Source organism: Camelus bactrianus, chromosome 5, assembly GCF_048773025.1.
Source record: "Camelus bactrianus isolate YW-2024 breed Bactrian camel chromosome 5, ASM4877302v1, whole genome shotgun sequence".
NCBI lineage: Eukaryota > Metazoa > Chordata > Mammalia > Artiodactyla > Camelidae > Camelus > Camelus bactrianus.
In genome coordinates, this window is record NC_133543.1 from 86599813 (window position 1) to 86620935 (window position 21123).

The 21123-nt window shown below is 46.2% G+C and overlaps 1 protein-coding gene across 1 annotated transcript in view; it reads right to left on the reverse strand.

The window, feature by feature from the left end:
* MARCHF4 (membrane associated ring-CH-type finger 4) overlaps positions 1-19427 on the reverse strand; it is a 94650-nt gene extending 75223 nt beyond the window's left edge. The window contains exons 1-4 of the mRNA XM_074363211.1: positions 19233-19427; positions 18003-18155; positions 17809-17953; positions 17543-17709 (exon numbers count right to left, since the gene is read on the reverse strand). Coding sequence (XP_074219312.1) covers positions 17543-17709; positions 17809-17953; positions 18003-18155; positions 19233-19427 — 660 coding nt within the window. The remainder of the gene's footprint in view (positions 1-17542; positions 17710-17808; positions 17954-18002; positions 18156-19232) is intronic.
* Positions 19428-21123: the final 1696 nt, after the last annotated feature.

The window sequence follows — 21123 nt, forward strand, 5'->3', positions numbered from 1 at the left end:
AGTCTATACAGGAATGCAGAAGTGGTGACAATACAGTGGGGTGAGTGCTGTGACCAGTGGGGTGAGTCCAGAGATCCCAGGAAGCTTACAGGAGGGGCACCCAGCCCATACGTGGGGGCCAGGGGCTTTTGAAGGATGGGAGAAGTTAATCAGGTGAGAGGTGAAGGTTGTATGTGAGCGGGTAAAGAGCATCCTAAGCAGAGGTAATGGAGGTTCATGGACTGGGATAAAAGAGAGGTGGCTCCTTTGAGCCTGAAAGAAGGTCAGTATCTCTAGGGAAGATGCAGTGAAAGGTGGGAGGTGAGGGTGGGCAATGACAGAGTCTGGAGAGGTAGGCAGAAGCTGGCCTATGAATGGTCTTGCAAAGCAAGTCAGGGAGCTGAACATGGTCCTGAAAGAAAGGCATCCACAGAGAATTTTAAGCCAATTTAAGAACCCGGTGTGAGTGAAGAATCATACTACTGTAGAGAATAGAATGGAGAAAATGGGAGTGAAAGCAGGGAATCAAAATGGAGGGGTAAAAATCCAGGAGAGGAATGAGGGGAGCCTGGACTGAAATGGTGGCAGTTTAGATCCAGAGAAACGGATGGATGGGAGAGACATTTAGGAAGTTAAAGCAACGGAAGAACATGCTAACTGAAAAAAACAAAAAAAAACAAAAAAAAAAACAAAAAAACAAAAAACAAAAAAAACCCAACCCATGGTGGGAAAAGGGTGAAGGGAAAGAGAGGAACTGAGGATTATGCCCAGGTTTCATTTCTTTTTTTTCTTTTCTTTAAACTTTTTATTTTTGAACCACTTCTAGATTTACAAAAATTTACAGAAATAGTAGTTTCTATATATCCCTCTCAATGAGTCTCTCTCTATGTTAATGTTACAGACATTCACGGTACAACTGTAAGAACCAGGAAATTATGGTACGATAAATACTATACCCAAGTAAAAGACCTCATTCAAACTTCACCAGTTTTTCCACTAACACCCTTGTGTGGATTCCAGGAACCCATACTGCATTGAATTGTTACTTTTCCCTAGTCTCGTGCAGGCGGCAAAATTTCTTCCTTCCTCTTTGCTGCCTATGTGGTAACGAGAATATCTCTCCATCATAATTTTCACGACAATTTGCTCCTGTGCTTACTTCTCCCTTGTTAGACTGAAAGGTCCCTGAGAGATGGAAGCACCTTCCTTTAACTGTATTCCTAGGGCTGGCATCATGCTTGGTACATCGGAGGTGCTTGAAAAACAGCTACTGGATTGAATTATGTTTAATTAAAGAGCAGAAAGAGCACTGGACTTGGAACCAGGAGCCCAGAGTCCAAACCCAGCCCTACAAACCAACAAAGTTACCTGACTTTTCTGAGTCGGCCTCCGGATCCATAGGGGGAATAAAGGATAATACTTTGTATTTCATAGTTTTGTCCTGAAAGACTCTTATATTCTGAACATGCTAGCTGTCCTTCTGGCCGTCGCACTTAACTCATGCATTGTTACTTGTTCAGAGTTTGGGGAGTTCCTAGAGCATCAGCATGAAAGATCAGATGTCACTACCACTGCTGGGGGGTCCTGTGCATGCCGACATCACCAAGCACAAGGGAAAGGACATTGTGTGCATGTATGAAGCAGAAATGCAGTGGAGGGGAGACTAGAAAGTTAATCAAGAAATGAACATTATCCAGGAGACGGTGAATGTCTGTCAGTGGAGGGAAGGCAAGAGCTACAAAGAGGATTGTGCCCAGAAGCAGGAGCAGCCGCCCAGGTGGCCAAGGCGCACGAGGACCGCCAGCACGCCCGGGGGCTGTGATTCCACTAGACTTCCCCTCTGGGCTGTGAGCTCCACCAGAGCCGAGTCCTTGTCTGTTTTGTTCATGGCTGTGTCACCTACACCTGGCCCGGCGTCTGTGCGCCTCTCTGTTAACACAGACACATCACTTACCCTCTTTGGGCCTCAATTTCCTTATCTCACGAATGAAGGGGAGTCCCTTTCTCAAAGAATAATTTTATAAGCAAGAAAACCTGCTAACATATAGCAGGAGTGTAGCTGGTAATACTGCTGCTGGCAACTGGGAAATGATCATTTCAAATGGAACCAAAAGGCAAACCGAGTGTGCTTGTGCTGTGTCTACCAGATCTCCAGTTACGGGCGCACACAGACAACTGGCAAGAGCGGAAAAGCTGAAGGCCTGGGAAAACCATGGGGTCTGTGCCATGCTGATGACATTTCTTTTGGCTCTCTGGACAGACAGTGGCCTCTAGATGAGAGACTTGAAATAAAAGCGTGCCTTGGTCTCGAATGAGACGCTGTTTCCCACCCATACTGGAGGGACTTGGGCTCTGCACTCTCCTTTGTCAACCTGTTGCAGTCCCAGCCTGAGGTGGCTGTTACCACGATGACCACCCACAGCGGAGGAACCCCGATGTCCCCCCTCCTCAAGGGGTCTAAGTGAGGCAGCCTCCTGGCGGGAGTGAGACTGGGTTAGGAGGAGACCTGCACAGACGAAGCCCCGAGTGGAATGAGGCTCCCAGCTGCTGCAGCCACTGCCCTGGAGAGGCAGACACGGCTTTACTGGGCAGAGTGCAGAGAAAGGAGGATGAGCGAATTCTTGTGTGCCGAGGCAAACTGGGCCTTTGTGAAAGCTCCTCCTTGGGCCTGGAATGCCCTTTTCTACTCTCATCTTGGCCAGTCAGTTCCCCCACAGATGTCTGCTCTTGCGAGAAGCCCTCCCTGATCCTGAAGCCTGCACTCCCAGAGCACTTTGCACACTTCTTAGTCCTCACCACCCTGTATTACAGGGGCGCCATCTGCAGCTATAAGACTGCGGAGATCCCGGGAGGCAGGAGCTGTGGTCTAGCTCACTAGGAGAGCCAGAATCCTCAGCATGCTTCTGGCACAAAGCAGCTGCTCAATAAATATTTGTCCAGTGAATGAACTAGAAAGTTTATACCGCTCTTGAGGGAGAAAGATAAAACAAGTTATATCACAATTTAAATAAAATCCACCTTCTGACTTCTACAAGATATCCTGTGGTCTGTGACGCTAGAACGTCATTCCTTTGCCTTCATAACCACAAAGCCTGACTCTAAACAACAACACTTCAACATACAGGAAATTTCAGATGATGTCCAAAGGCACTGCAAAGTGGACGTTTTATAAAGTTTGTCAGCAATAAAAGTTGAGATATAAATTATATAGTTATCCCCAAATCCACTAAAAGATTAAATTAGCCATAAACTTGTCCCATTCCTGCCCACTTCCCCTTCCTAATCTGTTTAATTTTCCAAGCATATTGATAAATTAACACTTTGCTACAATATGTTCATGTGTTTGGAAATAAATGAATGAATATTTCTGAGGCTGGAAAAGGGTTGGGGGAAGGACATGTCTTCCTCCTGTGAGGGGCAGATGCACTTTCCCAGGCTGAGGGATTCCATCTTTATATTTTGCCTTCCATCCACCTCTCTAGATCCTGGTTTCTCGCCTCTAAATACTAGGAAGAGAAAGTTTGCTCTTTCCTCCCAACCACAGGGCTATGCCCCAGTGCCTCTGCATGCATTGGAGGACAAAGAAGCTCCTGGAGCCACAAGTGAAACTTCCAGATAAAAACTCAGTTCATTCAACCAAGAGAATCTTTGTGGAGTTACTATTCCCAGGTAGGTGGCCTCCAAGAACAGTCAGACCACTAGGCTTCAATTACAGAAAGGCCAGTGGGAACAAGCCTGGAAAGGCTAGCATTGCAAGGAGTAACTTCTATAGAGGAGCCAATGCACCCTTCCCCCATCTGCACCAAGCCCACACTTGAATCCACCCAGCTTTCTGGGGAGGGTGACTCTGTGTCTTAGAGCAGAGCAGGGCAATTTGAAAAATAATGAAAGGGAGAGAGGATTTGGCTGAATGGAAAGGAGTATGTTTGTGATGAGAAGAGTGAGGGTAGATCTCGTATTGTCGTACTTTGCACACACTTCCGCCTGGAGAATTCCTCCTGCTCATCCCTTCGTGGTCACTCAAGGACTAGCTTCTCTCACGATCCTTCTCCAGCTTTCTCAGACATTACTAGTCATCTCTCCTGTGCAGGAGGGTGGATGCACAGCACACTGGATGCAACCCCGGTCCAAGGTCCAACCATTTCATGGTTGCTTCTTAGCATGCTAAGCTCTTGCACTGGACTCGGAGCTCCCCATCTTATCTCCATATTCTCAGAGCCTGGCACCAGGTTGTGTTCACTCCATGTCTGCTGAATGAGTGGTCATACTGATCCTTTTGCTGCCACCAAACCAGGTGTACCAGAAAAGAAATGGACAACAGGACATTTTCATCTTTAAATCATGACCTTTGGGGATGCAAGATCCCTTAAGAGGTCATCAAATTTATTCCCCTCGTTGGGGAAGACTGATGAAATGCCCTCTGGGATGCACTCTGGTCCTATCTGCCCTTGGCTCTGGTTCTCAGAATCATTGTGCCCAAAGCTATTTTGTCTACCCTCAGCTGGCTCCACCCCCTTTTGTAAAACCTGTTTAATAATTGTCTTTTTATAACATTTTTATTAACCAGACAATAGGCTGTGACCTCTCTATCATGGAAACTTTCAAACACACATCAAAATAGAGAGAATAGTAGAAGAAACCATGCACCCAACCAATCACTCAACTTCAACATTTATTAGCACATGACTGGTCTTGTTTCATCTCTAGTCACTGGATTATTTTGAAGCAAATTCCAGACATCATGTCAAATAAACACTTTTTACTTGAATTGCATTGGTAGAAAGGGTGAAAATTAATTCAAATCATGAGGAACTTGTATATGTTTTTTGTGGGGAAGAGGTGGAGAACTTTTGAAATCATATCACATACTTCTCCACAAGCCCCAAACTGAGGTTTTTGTCGTTTTGTTTTGTTTTGTTTGCAGGCAAACATTTAATGGATGTCAGAAGTAAGAAACAAAGCAATGAGTATTATATAAATTGTCAGCACTGACTTTGCAAGGACCAGACTCTCTGACCTGTCTCTGGAACAAGGGCAATCGAAAGGCAGGATGGACCAAACCCCTCAAGCACCTTTTTCTTCTGTGTGAAATAGTTGTAGTCCACATGCAGACACATGCCCACTCACTCCCACCCACAGACATGCACCCAACAGGAGCAGACATATCTGCACGCCCACGCACAGCTGCCCTCATTTACCTGCAGCTGCCTGGTTTGGGCAGTTGTTTTCTGAGCACATTGAAGAACTCAGAGCCCCAGCACTAGAAAGCTTTTCTTTCTAAAGTAGCACATTGCTCCACAGAGGCTTAAATCTGCAGCACCTGGAGGGCTCACCACAGGATGAATCAAATATACAACCCACACTCACTCAATGTGCCAAAACGCTCCTTTTGGTGTGTCAGGTTAAGAAGTATGAAAGAATACTACATAATGGCCAATGCTATTTATGCTGATGATTATGAACTCTGTTTACATGCTTAAGATCTCGTATTGGGGAAACTTTCCTGCCCACTCAACACTTTTCACTGTTCAGGTGTCACCATGCCAATCTCAAAGCACTTTGCACACAGTATTATACCTGGGGGATTTGGAAGGCATATTTATTATCCTCTTTGGACAGAGGGGGTAAGAGAGGCCAGAAAGAGAGCTAATATTTATTGGGAGCCCCCTTCATGTACTATGGTAGGTGTTGTGCACTCAAATTCTCACAATAATTCTATGATGTATCTCTTTTTATTCACTCCATATAGCAAATAGAAAACACTGAAATTCAGAGGATTGAATTGATTTTCCCAAAGACACACAATTAGTATGTGTTAGAGTCTGGATTTTAATCTAGATTTTTCTAACCATCAAACCCATGCTTTTTTCTATAATAGTAATTCTCAATTTTCCCAAGTATGAGAAACTACCCCCCATTTAAGTTATTTTTATTTTTTAACTTTTCATTTTGAAACAATTTCAAATTCATTAAAAAAAAAAAAACACTTGTAAACATAGCACAGTGACTTCCCACAGACCCCTTCAGCCTCTATCTCAAAGTTTATTATCTTATTGAACCATAATACAATGACCAAATCCAGAAACTTAGCATTGAAGCAATGCTATTAACTAATCTATACACCTTGTTCGAATGTCACCAACTGTCCCACTAATATTGTTTCTCTGGTCAAGAAACCAATCCAAATTACACATTTTCTTTAGCTGTCATATCTCTTTAGACTCCTCCAATCTAGGACATTTCCCTCATCATTCTTTATCTTTCATGACCTTGACACTTTTGGAAAAATTCTGGCTGGTTGTTTTGTAGAATGTCCCTCAATTTAGATCCCTTTTAATGTTGAAAGAGTTTCACAAACCCTCAAATGACTATAATTGTACTTTGAGTATCTGTTGACTGAGAATATACTTATTGACAAGAAACTACACTATAGTGAAGGATGCTTTTGATTTTGTTCATCACAATGGCTTCCATATACATCTGAAAAATTATATGTGTAACTGTGAGATAATTTTTATTTTCTCTACTGGCAATGCTTGGGTATATTTAGTTTCATCTACCCCTGTGGTATTTTGGCAGCTCCTCCTGACCAGTCATACACTCACCAAGGTAGAGATTCTCAAAGAGAGTTTGGAGAAGACAGTTGAGAGCTGTTAGATCAGATAACACCAAGAGCTAGTGTTCACTGCATCTTTGCAAATTTATTGTGTGTTTGTATTCTACTCTTTGCCAAGAGTCTCACATGCATTTTATCATTTGAGCCTCATAATAGTACCTCTAAGACAGGTACTATTTTTATCATTCCCATTCTACAGTGGAGGAAGTCAAGATTTTGAGTCTGTAAGTGACTTTCCCAAAGTCACACATCTACTGCACAGCAACTCTGTGATTTGGACACAGTTCTACTTGGCTCTGAAAGCCCCATATTCTTATCCACCATGTTAATTTTCTCCAAAAACATCTCTGGTTTTTTACTTCCATTGTTCCTACATCTGGAAAAGTCTTTATATCCCATTTTCCAAATTCTTTCCCTGATTCCATCTGTAAGGCTCAATTCTAAGGTCATTCTTCTAGGGAGACGTATTCTATTGGTGGAAGAAGGAGTTGGATTTATACCAACCCCAGGTATTGCTCCTCCACCTGATAAGACATAAAAGAGGACAACAGAACTGGAAGGATATTCCTGAGTACAACCTCCTCCTTATGTAAATGAGGAAATAAGAAGAATAACCACTAATATTTACTGAGTGCTTACTGCGGGTCAGGCAGTGTTCTGAATGTTTGGCATGTGTCATCTCGTTTAAATCCCTCAGCAACCTTAAAAGAGAGATAATAATATTGTGGAGGGAGAGGCTTCTAGAACTCACTCATATCTGGATTTCCTCTCTTTCCAGGTACCCACGAGGATGACACTCCTCATCCCTGCTGATGGTAGGCAGAGCCATGTTTCTAGATCCAGCCAATGAGTTGTTGGCAAGAGTGACATGCCATCCCAGAGCTGAAGCACTTCATTGTTGATGCTCAGTGATCTGTGAGGGAGCGAGCTGTGCACCATCTGTTGCCTTGCGCTGGGACTCTGGGGCTTCCCTAGAGAAGCCCCTGATTTAACTTTGCTCAAGAATACCCTTTGAACATAATTTAGGAGTGGGAATTGATGGTCGTGTTCGTCAGGGAGATTAACACTAGCTGGGCAACAGATGAACCCCAAATCTCAGTGTCTTAACATGATCAGAGTTTTTGTCTCATCCTTCTCATGTAACAGTCCCCTGTCGGTTAGACTTTTCCATCTTGTGGCTGTCCCACCTGGAACTGTAGCTCTCAGATCACTGAGGCAGGGATGGAGAGAGATGCAAGAGGCATCCCTTTCTGCCTCCGCCCTGAGTGACACATGCCGCTTCCTTCCTATTCGTAGGGTCCTGTGCCCTCCCAACTCTTCTCTACAGTGCCCATACCCCTGTTTTTTGGATGTCTGGGACCCTCAGGTCTGATGGAAGCATTTCTTCTTCCCATTTGGCTGCCTCCTCAAACTGCTGCCTGATACACAGTATTCCTGTGAAGTAGTTACTTACTTTAGGATTGTCAAAGCCAGTGGTGAGAAATGCAGATTCCAGGGCACCACCATGGCCGAGGCTCTGTATTTTCCCCCTTCCTGAGGCACTTCCTGGTGCCCACAAATGTTTCTGAACTTTTGTAAAGGGTGCCGCTCAGGTCAGTGTTACCCAAACTTCAGTTATTTACACTGTTTGATGTATTTATATATCATCTATACTATTATCTTCTTCATATTTAACATTTTCCTCTAAATGTCTCACATTTTTACTTCCATGAATTTATTTCTAAAGGAGACTTTTTTCACTATCATAAGCAAAAACTGGTATCATTTACCACAAAAAGAAGAGACAAGTTGTGCTACATTCATACAATATTATTGAGCACTAACAAGAAATGTGCTATCAAGCCAGGAAAAGACATGGAGGAACCATAAATGCATATTACTAAGTGAAAGAAGCCAGTCTGAAAAGGCTACATACTGTATGATTTCAACTATATGACATTCTGGAAAATGCCAGACCATGCTGCAGGAGTTTAGGGGTGGGAGCAAAGGGATGAAGGGGTGGAGCACAGGGGACTTTTCAGATACTGCAACTATTCTGTGTGATACTATAATGGCAGATACACGTCATTGTGCATTTGTCAAAATCCTTAGGATGTACAACGTCAAGAGGGAACTGCAATGCAAATTATGGACTATGAGTAATAATGATGTGTCAACATTTGTTCATTGATTGCAAAAAAATGCGCCACTCTGGTGCAGGATGTTGATGGCAGGGGAGGCTGGGAGGAGGGGTGGAAGTGAGTGTATGGGAACCCTACTTTGCACTCAGTTTTCCCTCGAACCTGCAATTGCTATAAAAAATTGTCTGTTAATAAAAAAATAGACACACAAGTACAAACAAAACAAGATGAACAAATTCTAGCTGGACATTACTGTATGTCCAAAGGCTCTGAGCCTGATGTCTATTCTCTTTGTTCACAGAGGAGATTGACAAGCCTTAGAAAGGTGTTAAAGACATATTATCTCTCCAGTGACATTTTCTCTCAGACATAATCATAAGGCATGGGAGCGAAATGACAAGAGAACAACGTTCTCACTGGAGGATCACTGTTATTTAACATCGTGTCTGTCTGGGGTATCCACCCCATCCCAGTTTTCAGAAACACTAGTCTAGGGATGACCCTGAATACAAACACCTTGCTGTCATATGTCGAGCAAGCGTATTCGCTGCCGCTTCCTCAACGTGCTCCTCCATGTGCGCGGTCCACTCCTGGCCTCTAGGGGCTCAGAGTCCAGGAAAGTATCCTTCTGCACAGTTCCTGCCAGGCAGATAGTGTTGCTTAACAAAGATCTGTCAGGGACATGGTGGTGATGGAGATGAATAAAGACAACTATGCTAGGAGTGAGGGACCAGGCAGGAGAGAACGGAGTCTCAGCTGAGTCAGGCAACACAAGGCAGAAGGTCAGCTGAGCAGAGACACTGGACCTAGACGTGCATCCCTGTTGGTCAGGCACGAAACAGCTGGCAGTCCACAGTGGTCGCAGCACAGCCTCACTTAGAGTGTCTGATTTTTTGAAGGTCGTAGTGAAAGAGGGTAGTAGGAAAGGCAGCAGTGTGATCTGGGGCCCCACTCCATGTCTCCGAGCTACACAAACAGAATGGGATAACCATCACTCCCATTTAATGAACAGCTGCTGTGTGCCTAGAACTTTACTCATGCCCACTCCTTATGACAAGCTTTCAAGCTCAGTATTTTATTCCTGTTTTTTAAACAAGGTCCAGGGAGGTTAAATAAGTCACCCAACATCACTCAGCTGGGAAGGGCCCAAACTGAGATTTAAATCCATGTCTTTCTGACTTGAAACCCCATGTTCTTCCCATTCTTCTGCAATTGGATGAGAAAAGATCTGCTCAAGTATTCTTAAGCCAGGATAATGATCACTATGATGACTAGGACAAGCATCACTGCTATTCGTCATTATAGAATCAGAAAAGGAGACTGGATGGGTGAAAGGCATCTCAGGGGATCGTCCATACCCACCTTGCTTGGCATTTTAATTTACATACACACACATATGTGTCCATGCACACACAAGCAAATATGCCTTCCACCATGTGTACACTATGGACCAAAGATAACACTGTTAGTCTGGAATGAACATCTGCCAGGAGGGAGGGGAAAGGACCAACAGATATTGAGTGCCTACTGTATGCAGAGCCCTATTCCAGCCTCTAGAGTGGCTTCAAAAGGTTTCTTTTGGAGAAATTGATGTTGATTCTCTTCAACTACAACCAAAGTAACTTTTCCGTAAAGAAGGAAACTAATTTGGTCTGTCCTTCTCAAAACCTCTGAGCACAGGCCCTGGCGATGTGCTCATCAGAGCAATAACCTAGCTGTAAGGCCGGGGCTTGTGTGTCCCCTTTGTGGCCTTGGATCAGAGCTGGACAGAGTCTGTATTCGCAGAGTCCCCTTTTTTTCCTTGACAGTTTGCCTCTACCTAGAACTCAAATTATAGCTTATTCAATTTTGCCTATTTTATCCTGAGATGGTCAGCTCCATGTGGTCCCCATTTTTACTTGTAACGTACTCAGAGGGAGGTATCAGATGTGTACTATCTGTAATAGGCACCGAGTCTATGTGACTCTGTCTTACATATGATACTTCTTGAGGGGGGATGGTGTGCGGCTCGGCACACACAGTATTCACGTGCCAGCTCCTTTACATCCGGGCTCACTTCCAACTTGGCTTCCTTCCCAGCAAACAAGAAGCAGCTCGTTCATTCCCACACTCCTTTGAGTATCCCCTCCCCCTTGAACCTACCTCCCTTCCCCCAACTCACGGGCCACAGCTGGGCTTTTCCTACATACCAGCTGGAAAAGAGAGGAGAGAGAGATTGATTCTCAGCATCTCTCTTTTTTCCTCCCAGGCTCTTTTGAAATCCATATTTCACTCTACCAGCTGTATTAAGTAACTCTTTGTATGCAGGCCTCAGACAGAAGCCACACCCAATAAATTAGCCAACCCACCACAAGCAGATGCAGGCTGGCAAGTGAAGAAGAGTTACTCCAAAGTGAACACTGTGTAGAGGATCCACAGACAGTTGAGATGAGAATCACTTGACAGCTGTCAAGGCTCAAGTGTCTCCCCTCTTCCCACCCCTAACTCTGTCTGTGGACTCAAGACAGATTAACTCCACACTTTATTCATATGTATGCATGTGCATGTGTGTGCATGTAAATAATAGATAGCTAAATCTGGGAAATAGCCAGGGACCTGATGGTGAGGTTTGAACATCCTTACATCATCTCCCAATAAAGTATTAGAGCACTGGTGAGAACTCATAGGAAAGGGTCCTAGGAGCTTCCAGTTTAAATAGGACCAGGGCTGGTGGAAGTAAGAACTGAAAAACTACAGTGGGAAAAAAAATCTCAGATGGGAAAATGAAAATAGGTCACCCATGACTTTGGGGGAGGGGTGGCCGTAAGTGGGCTTCCCTTTCCCTGGGATGCTGCTGCATCCTGGGTCCAAGATGGGACCTGTTGTCTACCATTCATGAAATGCTTTCTCTCCTACTGTACGTGCATGGTGTAAATTCATGACTGCAGCAATCATGTGCTTGTCAACAACTTAGGATTTCTATAAACACAGGACAGAGTCTATTCTTTGTGATTTTTGCTGAAGACCTGTTTGTTATGCCATGTATTATATACACCAGAACTAGGTCTCCTGGGACTAGATGACTCCTTCAGTTGGAAAGGGATGCAGGCTATCTCTTTCTGCTTAGATTAAAAGTCTCTCTGGACCCCGAGCAATCTCATTGCGATGAACCCCAAGTCTCAAGCTCAAAAGGGATCTTCAGGATCACTAGTCCCAGCTGACCACTTGAGCCCCCACTCCAAGGCAGCCTATACTATCTTGGGACAGCTCTGATAGAAAGTTCTTTCTAATATCAAAACCCAAGCTGGCTTCCCTGGAGAGTCCATCTAAGTGGCCAAGGCAGTACCCTTTGTGATCCCACAGAACAGATCTGCACTCCCTTGTGCACAGCACACTATCAGTGAATATTTTTCTCCCTTGTGGTCTCTTCTCAGTTCCCCTACCTACGGAGCTGCCCACTGGATGAGCTCTAAAGTTTCGTACATCCAACAAATACTTGTAGAGCATGAAGCAGGTGCCAGGCACTGGATTGATAAGCAGACACACACAAGTCACTGCTTCCAGGGAACTTACAGTCCCTTTGCAGTGCTTCCCTTAGACCCAGCCAAGAGGGTCCCTTGCTATAGAGGGCTCCACTCTGGCCCTTCTTTGGTTACACACTTCCCATGGGGTGAGGAGTCTGCAGAGTCAAGGGACCACATCCCCCTTCTAGAACATACTTCGATTACCTGGAACCCTAGAATTCCTTCCTATTCAGCCATAAGGCCACTCTCAGAACCTTCAGGGTGCTCTTCTTCAGGCTCAAAGGGACAGAGAGGGTCCAGGGGAAGCTCTTTGGATGTGGTATAGCTAGAGCTTGGACAAGCCAACAGGTGTGTCCACACGTGTGTCCAAGGCTCATTATGATGCAGGATGAAGTCCACAGTGGAAAGAGAATCAGATCAGATGGCCTGTTGTCCAAGGGTAGATGTTCCCATTTGGCTAGCACTGAGTTCAGAGGGCTCGAACAGGTTTAAATTCAAACCTGTCTTCCAGGTTGTTTTGAAGTTCTATTTGTCAGGATAGAAGGATAAAATGCACGTTGTGTAACAGTTTATGAGCTGGATTAATTACTTCTAAATATTTTGGCCTATGATATTGAGCCTCCATCTATACTCTTGCCCTAGGGTGCATAAATGTTAGAGATGGAGCTATTCTTTGTGGAGACAGATGTTAATTAATTAATCACAGAAAGAAACGTAAAATTAAACCATAGTGCTAAGGAAAAACAATATACTGTTTGGATCTCTCCTAAAGTAATTTGCTTACTCTCCATTCCCAGGGTTCTCCTTGCATCTTGGGGTCTCCAGTTTCCTTTGAGCCTTGCAAAGTCCTTCTCTTACTTTCAGAGAACCCAAAACACTGACTAACATATTCCACATTACTCTTGCCCCTTCTGAACTTGGAACTCTAGGGAAATGAACTTCAGGAGTCAAAAAGGAGGCAGACCAAGACTATTCATCTCTTCCAGATTTGTTTCCTGCTTTTTATTAGGTCCAAAACAGGTGCCCCATCACCCCCACTGCCATAGTGGATTTCATCTTTGTACCCACTCCAGGTGCTCCACAGCTGACCGAGCCTAGCAGGTGATTTCACCTCTTTGTTAAGATATCAGTGTGTCTCACATCTCTGCGGCTTCCAGCTGTCTAAACTCAGCCTAAGTCTATTTCTTCTCATTTGGTCTTCAGCAGCAGCAGAGAAACCTTCTCTGACTAATTGGGGAAAAGGTAACAAATTCCTCCACTTGTCTCTCTTGAAAAGGCACCCCACACAGTAGCCACTTTTAAGCATGCATCTCTTTCTTGTCCCCGATATTACTGTAATTCACCTGCGACTGACTGTCTCTGTGTTCTTGATCTCTATCAGCCTCTGTGATGTCTGGGTTAGATTGTGAAACTCCCAGAGGGGGCAGGGCCCCTGTGTCTGCCCTGTGTCTCCAGACTCTGCTCAGCAGAGCAGCAGGCATAGGTAGGCACTTAATACAGACTTTTGATGATGGAAACAGAAGCAGCACTCTGTGTCTAGGGCACCGTGAGTGGGCAAGAAGCAATCTACTACCACAGACAGACCACACTACAGCAGCTCCTGCCAGCCTGGGAGCTGGGGCTCACTTTTCCTTTTAAACAAGGTGTTGTGGGGAGGAGGCATTCTCTTACCTCCGAAATAACAACAGTATGATAGAACTGCTCTAACCACGTTGACCAATCTGATGCTCAGAATAACCTTATGGATTGGGGGCTATCATTATCCCAGTTTTACAAATGAGAAAACTGAGGCACAGAGAAGCTGTGCAAATTGTTCAGGCCTCCAACTGGGGCCATCTGGGCTTGGAGACTTCAGCTCACCCACCATGGCACACTGTCCCTTGAAGTAAACTTGTGCAACTTCAACCATAAATGGAGAATGAAGGCTCTTGTCTCATACTTTCATGAATCCTTGACTAACTCCTGACCCACCTTAAAGACTGGCTGAAGGGAGGAGCGTGGCTACTCAGCCAGCTGTCTAGCATGGAGCCACACTGGCCCTAAAGCATTTGTTCACACCCCATTCCTCTCCCTCCTCCTGTCCTCTCTTCTGTTTCTCAAACATGCTAAGCTTCTTCACACTTGGGCCTTTTAATCTGCTATCTCCTCCACCTGGAGGCTCTTCCCCAGATCGATGTAGGCATCACTGGATCCTGCTCGTCACTTAAGTGTCAGCCCAGACGGCACATTCTTAGGGAGGCTGTTCCCAATGACCCTGCGTAACGTAGCTGCTTCTTTCCCAAGCCCTCCCTATTATCCTTGTCTAACTCATTTTCCTGTTTTGCCCTCACCATGGCACTGAAGGCCATCTGAAATCACTTTATATATCACTGTAATTATCTACTACTTTGCTTGGCTATTTCTGCATCTTCACTAGAACGTTAGCTTCAGGAGAGCAGAGATCTCAACTGTTTTGTTCACTCCTGGGAACTCAGGGTCTGGAACAATATCTGGCATACTGTAGGCACCCAGGAAACATTTGCTAAATGAACACATGAATGAATGAATACTATGTCCTTTATAGATAGGTGCAGATGTAGAACTAGCCGGATCCTTCAGTTGCCTCTCACCTCATACGTTACAAGCCATTGGCAGGTAGAGACCAAATTTTTCATTTCTGGCAATCTTTTAACCCCTAGAGCAGTGGCAAATGACTGGGAAACTGTTCAGTTCCTTTGTTTGGGCAGAGGAAAGACCAAGACATTCAGCTATTGAGATTGCAGACTGTCTGCACTCCCTTCAGGGCCATGTGTGGACAATTGCTGGACAGCTCCCCCCCAAACAGAAAATAAAATACTGAGTCTCAGCTTTTCTCTTTCTGTCTGTCTGTTTGTCTCTCTCCCTCTCTTCTTTCTCTAGAGAGTTTTCCCCATCTCCTCCCCTTTGTCTCCCTTCCTCATTAAAATTTTTTGAAGAAAAACAAGCAAAAAGAGGGAAAACGTGTTCACATCTACACATGCTACTTTTATTACTATTATAACACAATGCTATTAAAATCTCCTGGCTCCTGCACAAATAAAGCAAACTCTCAAAATACAATTATCATATGCAGGAGGTGCTTGATTTGATCAAGTCTTAATATCGACATGACCCCCTATTCCTCCCACATGATAATAGAGCCTATTCCTTTATTGGTATTGTTGTTGTTGTTGTTGTTGTTTTTAATTCCATGCTCTATTTATGACACATCATAAAAATAATGAACAAGAAAGGAAAGCTCCTAACCTCCGACCAGACCCTGTATCGTGTGAGGGTATTTCACAGTCTTCCTGATGATCCCTTTCTTTTCCTTTTTTTTTTTTTTTTTTTTTTAGCAAAATGCTGCTTTTCCATCATCAAAATGCATGCCATTATATATTAATCCCTTTCAAGGCATTTTCAGGCTCACTATTTTCTGGATCCTCTCAACACACAGAGAAGGAAATGAGGGGAGAAAAAAGGTTCCTTTAAATCACAGGAGTTGGAAAAGGGGTTCAAGGGTATAACGACATTTGAAGAAGTTCACACAGCAGTAAACATCAACCAGAACAGGCTCCAATCCCTGCCGCTTTCTAGAGACAAGGGTATTCTTGCCAGAAGTTATACTCCTAGTGGCCCTTGTAACATGCAGACCGGAACCAGCCTAAATGGGAGAAGAAAGAAATAGCTTAAGAAGTTAGGAAGCTAAATAAGTCTTTTGGAAAAGATGAGGTTCCTGATTGGGGCAGATGCTGGCCAGGACCATCCCAAAGAGAGGCATCATCACTCTTGTTCTCAGACATGCCACTCCACCTTGTGTCTGTGCTGGAGACCCAGCCCTGAAAGTGGAGGGGAGGGCTGAAAGAAGAGGCCTGAGCAGGCACCCTGGACCTTCTCCCCTAACAAGAATCCTCAGCTCTGGACAGCACTCCAGTTGAGACTGCAGGCAATTCTAGTCACAAGAAGGAGGAACAGAGCCCCCAGCCTCTCAGAAACATTTGTTCACACTGAGATCAACATCACTTTCTTTCATAATGCCCAGGCCATGGCCCCAGTCATCATCTGTCCTTGAAATGCTCTGCCTGTTCAGAGCAAAGATAAAATGAATGAAAATGTCAGGGATGCCTGCCTCTCACAAAGCAAGCCCTCAACAAGAACCAGAGCTATTCAGGAGCACCGGTATGTCATCCTACTGCACCATCACCTGTCCAAGGGACACACAGAGATCTCCCCTCCACTTCTGGGAAACTAGTGAGGAAGTGGCTGATGTGACCACATAACCCTGCCCAGGGTACCACTGAGTGTTCCTTCTCTGTTATCACTAACTAGATCAGATTTTCAGATGAACGCTTCCTACCTGGGATTCTGTAAAAAGTGTTGCCACAATGCGTGATTCTAGAAGAATGTGCACATGCTATTCAGCACTGCAGCCACTAGATTGAAAGTGGAGCTGGAGGGAATTGGGTGAGTATGTTTATGAAAATCTGAGTGAGTCGGGTAGGGAGAACCTTCAACTTGGGAAGACTCTGATCCATAAAGTACTTGGCATCCTCTATCCTGGATGGGGAGAGTTTAAGGGACATCCTAAGTTGATATGCTTCAGGCCTGAGAAGAGGAATAGATAAGACAAGATTCCCAACTTCCTTCTTCATATCCCTTAAATTCACTCTCATCCAACTTACTTACCTGCTTTCAACCTGGTAAAATCTTGAGTCGGCCAAAAAGCATCTTAGCAAACTGCATAGTCTCCTTGAACCTACAATCCCTCTCTGTTTCCTCCTCGGTGACTAAGACACACTGCTGAGGGTGTCAATATAATATGGCAGGGGGTAGTCTCAAAGTAAAGGAAAGGCACAGGCTTGCGGAGGACACGATCTCTGCACACTTTCTGAGAGGGAAGAAATTTGAATCTGGGACTGAAAATGGGTTAGGGAAATGGCACTAAACAATAAATCAGATACAAGGATATCTTGGCAACAAGCATGAATGTAACACCAAGTTTGTTTATTTCATCCCTTCCGACTTCTGAATCTTCTACTCTGAGAATACTTATGGAATTTTTGGGTGGAATTGAACATATTCCAATTGAGCATTGTAGGGAAAATGCAAAAGTAGGGTACAACTGAGCTACCAAACAGGCTCAACCAGACACCAGACACATTTTGGACAAACTTAACCACATGAAATGAACATCACTGAGGAGCCCTTAAAACTTTAGTCCTTACACTAGAGACAGTACAATGGCTCCCCAGGGCAAGCAAGAAAGTAGCAGTCTGCAAGACCTGGAGATACTAGAAGGAAGCATGAAAAAGGAAAAAAGGTCTCACCTGTTCTGGCCCCTGGAAGCAGATACGGCAGAGAGGGGTCCTCATGCCACTGTCCAGGCTGCTGCCCAGTGAGTAGCGATCCTCAGCCTTCCCCTTACAGAAGTCATCTGAGGAGGCACTGCTGAGCAGCGAGGCAGGTGGCTCTGTGGCTGGGCCACCCCAGTCATCTTCCAGAGAAGGTGGCAAAGGTGGTGGAGGTGGCAGAGGAGGAGTCTCCCTGCCCACCCCTTCTCGAGGGCCCCTCCAGCCTGCCCACCCCCCGGCACCCAGAGCCGGAAGGGTGTTGTTGTTGGCTGCCAAACCAGGGAGCTGGGGTTCGCTGTGCATGGGCAGGGGCGCTGGAGGGGGGCGCCGCAGGAGGAAAACCTTCAGGTCATTGAAGAGCATGCGGCAGCGGCACTTGAGGAGACCCTGGTGGCGCAACATCTGGGGAGCTGGGGTGCACAATCCACAGCAGTACCAGGCACAGAAGCAGCAGCACCACCACCACCAGAGCAGCCCACTCAGGGGCATCAGCATGTGCCCAGTGGAAGCAGAAAGCCCAGTAGAGGCAGTTGGAGTCTTTGCAGAAGAGGATAGGATGGTTGGGGGGTGGGGTGGATCCACAGTGTATCTGTATTATGAGGGGAGTCTGCGTTCTCACTGGCTCCTCTTACATCCCTCCAAGCAGCAAATAAATTGCCCCCAGGACTGAGAACTGTGAGTCACTGATTCTGAACTCTACCTGGAAAGCCCAACAACAAAAAGATTTTCTTATCCCCTCACCTCTACCCCAACCTTAAGCTTTTCTCAGGGTATCCTTTTTGCCTTTGACCTGGGGACACTGGTAGGGGCAGAGGGATAGAAAAAAAGTGTTGAGGATGGGCTGTTAAGACCTTGAGATCAAGGTTTAATTGTTAGAAAATTACCCAGGCGAGAATTATTGGGATCTTCTCAAATTCCTAGGCAGTGGGAAATCTCTTTTCTTTCATATAAAAGGGTAGGGAAGGTTATAAATAAAATTTGGAGTGGACTGAACTGGGCTTAGGGCAAAGTAGCTCAGTGAAGAATTGAGGATTGCATGTGATAGAGAGAAAAGATAGTTTTCCTCAGGTAGCAGGAGTTTAGTGGGGGTGAGGGTGGTGCGTGAGGGAAGTAAGGTAGGGGAGGAGAAGAGGTTGGGAGAAGTTTTAATTCTCCTGGGCAGAAAACTGGGGCAATTAACCCCCAGAAGCACCAGAGTTGCTTTTAAGAGAGCAGTGGGGCAGAGTTGGGGGAAGGGATTCAGGTGAAATTGGCAAGGAGCTTGTGCTTTGCCTCTGCAGCCAAAGGGCTGCACAGAAGAGGGGAAAGCCAATTAGGAGAATAGACGTGGGGAAAATCAGGGACTGGGGACGGGAAAAGAAAGGGAAAAACAGAAAAAATCGTTTAACCCTTGCAGAGACGCCTCCTTCCTGAGCATTAAGATCCTGGCTAGAGGAAGGGTGTGTGTTTGGAGGGTGGGAGGCCGTGGAGCAGAGATAAGGGGTAGAGAAGAGGGGCGTGTGGGAGGGAACAAGAGGAAGGAGCAGTTACATGATCTCAGCCCCCAGCCCACCCCTGAGGCTGTCTGTAAATCGTCGGCCCTCTTCCCTTGGCTCCATCAAAGGTCCCTTTGGGCGAGGAGCAAGGGCCGGAAGAAGGGCAGGTCCAGGCCGGTGAGTGGCCTTGCCTTCTCCTCCTGTTCCTCCTCTGGGCCGCTGTCGCCCTCCTCCTCTTGCTCCGAGTCTGCCCGCTGCCGCTGATGCTGCTGTGGCGGCGGCGGCGACTGTTTGTCGGCGTCCAGGTGTCTCCGGGGCGGGGGCTGCTCCGGCTCGTCCTCTGGCTGCTGCTCGCCGTCCGGCGCGGCCAAGACTCCCGGCTTCATGATCCTCCTCCTCCTCCTCCTCCCTCCCGGGGGGCCGGCCCTGAGCCCCCGCGCCCGGGCAGCGCTGCCATGCAACCAGAGGCGAGGCAGGCGTAGGGGTGGGGGCGGCTGGGGAGTGAGGAATGGGGGTAATAAAAAACGAAATAATACTAGTGGAATAAGAATAATTCGGTTATCAAATAATCAGGAAAGAGTGCTTCTGGAGCGGTAAGGGCAGAAGACGGTGGCTGCCGGGTCTTCACGGCAGCTCTGCCCCCGCTACCCCCACCAAAGGCGGCCTCGGTCGGCTCTCTGCGCCCCCTGCCCCTCCCTCTTCTCCGCTGCCTCTGGCTGGTTGGGCTCGTTGTTGCCACCTCTCCTCTAGATGCAACGAGGTAAGGCTTGTTTGCGGTGCCAGCTGAAGGTGGGGAGGGGAAAACGAAGCAGCGTGGCTGAAGTGGGAGGCAGCCAGCACTTGGCTCCGGCTTGGCCCTCGCGACTCCCCAAAACCATATATAAATGTATCTCTTATAAAAGGCGAGAGGAAGCAAATCAGATTCCAGGCTGCTGCCAGATGTTGTCTTGTCTTCAGCCGTTGCTCAGCACCCGCCGCCGCAACTGCTGCCCCCCTGGCTCAGTTCCCAAAGGGGTGGTGCTGGAAGGGAGGTGGCGGGCGGCGAGCTGACCGTCCGAGGTCTGGAAACAAGGTTCTTGGAGCAGAAAATTTTCTCAGCGTCTCCGCCGCCGCCGCGGCCGCCGCTGCTGCATTCAGCACCCCGGGCGAGTGGACAGCTCCCACCCAGCTCCTGCGCGTCACGGAAGTGGGGGCCTGACGCAGACGCCGGGGAGGGATTGAGGAGGGAAAGGGGACGAGAGGGAAAGAGGCTAGAGAGAGAGGGAGAGAGAGGAGGAGGGAAAACTGTTCGAGGGAAGGGGATGGGGAGGGACCAAGGGAAAGACAAGGAAGAAGGAGGGATTTAGGGAGGAAGGGAGGAGGGAACAAAGTGATGGAAGAGGGAGAAAGGCAAGTGGGATGGAGGGGAGTGAATCAGGTACCACCTCGAGCAATTTCCCAGAGCTGGAGGGTATCAGTGTGGATAGTACCGCTGTAGAATTTCTTCCCACTGTACACTATCACTGCCCCCTTCAACGCATACAAAGAGACTTCTACATCTCAGCCAGAGTCCTTTTCCCTGCTCGTATGAACATTTTAAGCACGTATCAGTCTGCAAACTTTGGAAGAGATAAAGTTTTGTGATTCTTGCACTAATTCTGGGACTTGATGGAACTAAGTTACGAGAAGAAAATATTTCTGACAAGGAGAGGGATGCTAGCACTATTTTTGCCGGTTTCTTCTAGAATTTGTGCTCAAAAGGGCAGGGGTTTTTTTGGGGGGTTTTTTGTTTTTTGTTTTTGTCCATTTATACCCTTTGTGCTTAGGTCACTGATGGCATGCAGTAGGTACTCAATATATATTTGCTGAATGGATTATGACTACCATCACCAAAGTCATTATTACTTCAAGCCATAGGCCTCTTTCAATTGTAATCGTAAGAATCCAGAGCAATATTATAGTCCCATCTTAACCAATATCTCCAGCCTCCCCTCTATTTGAGTCTTTCACTGAGCCACTGACAAGAAGTAATTTGAAATGGATGCTAATTTCTTCTCTTATTTCTACTTCTGACTCAAGTCATCCTACCCCATCTTTCTCAAT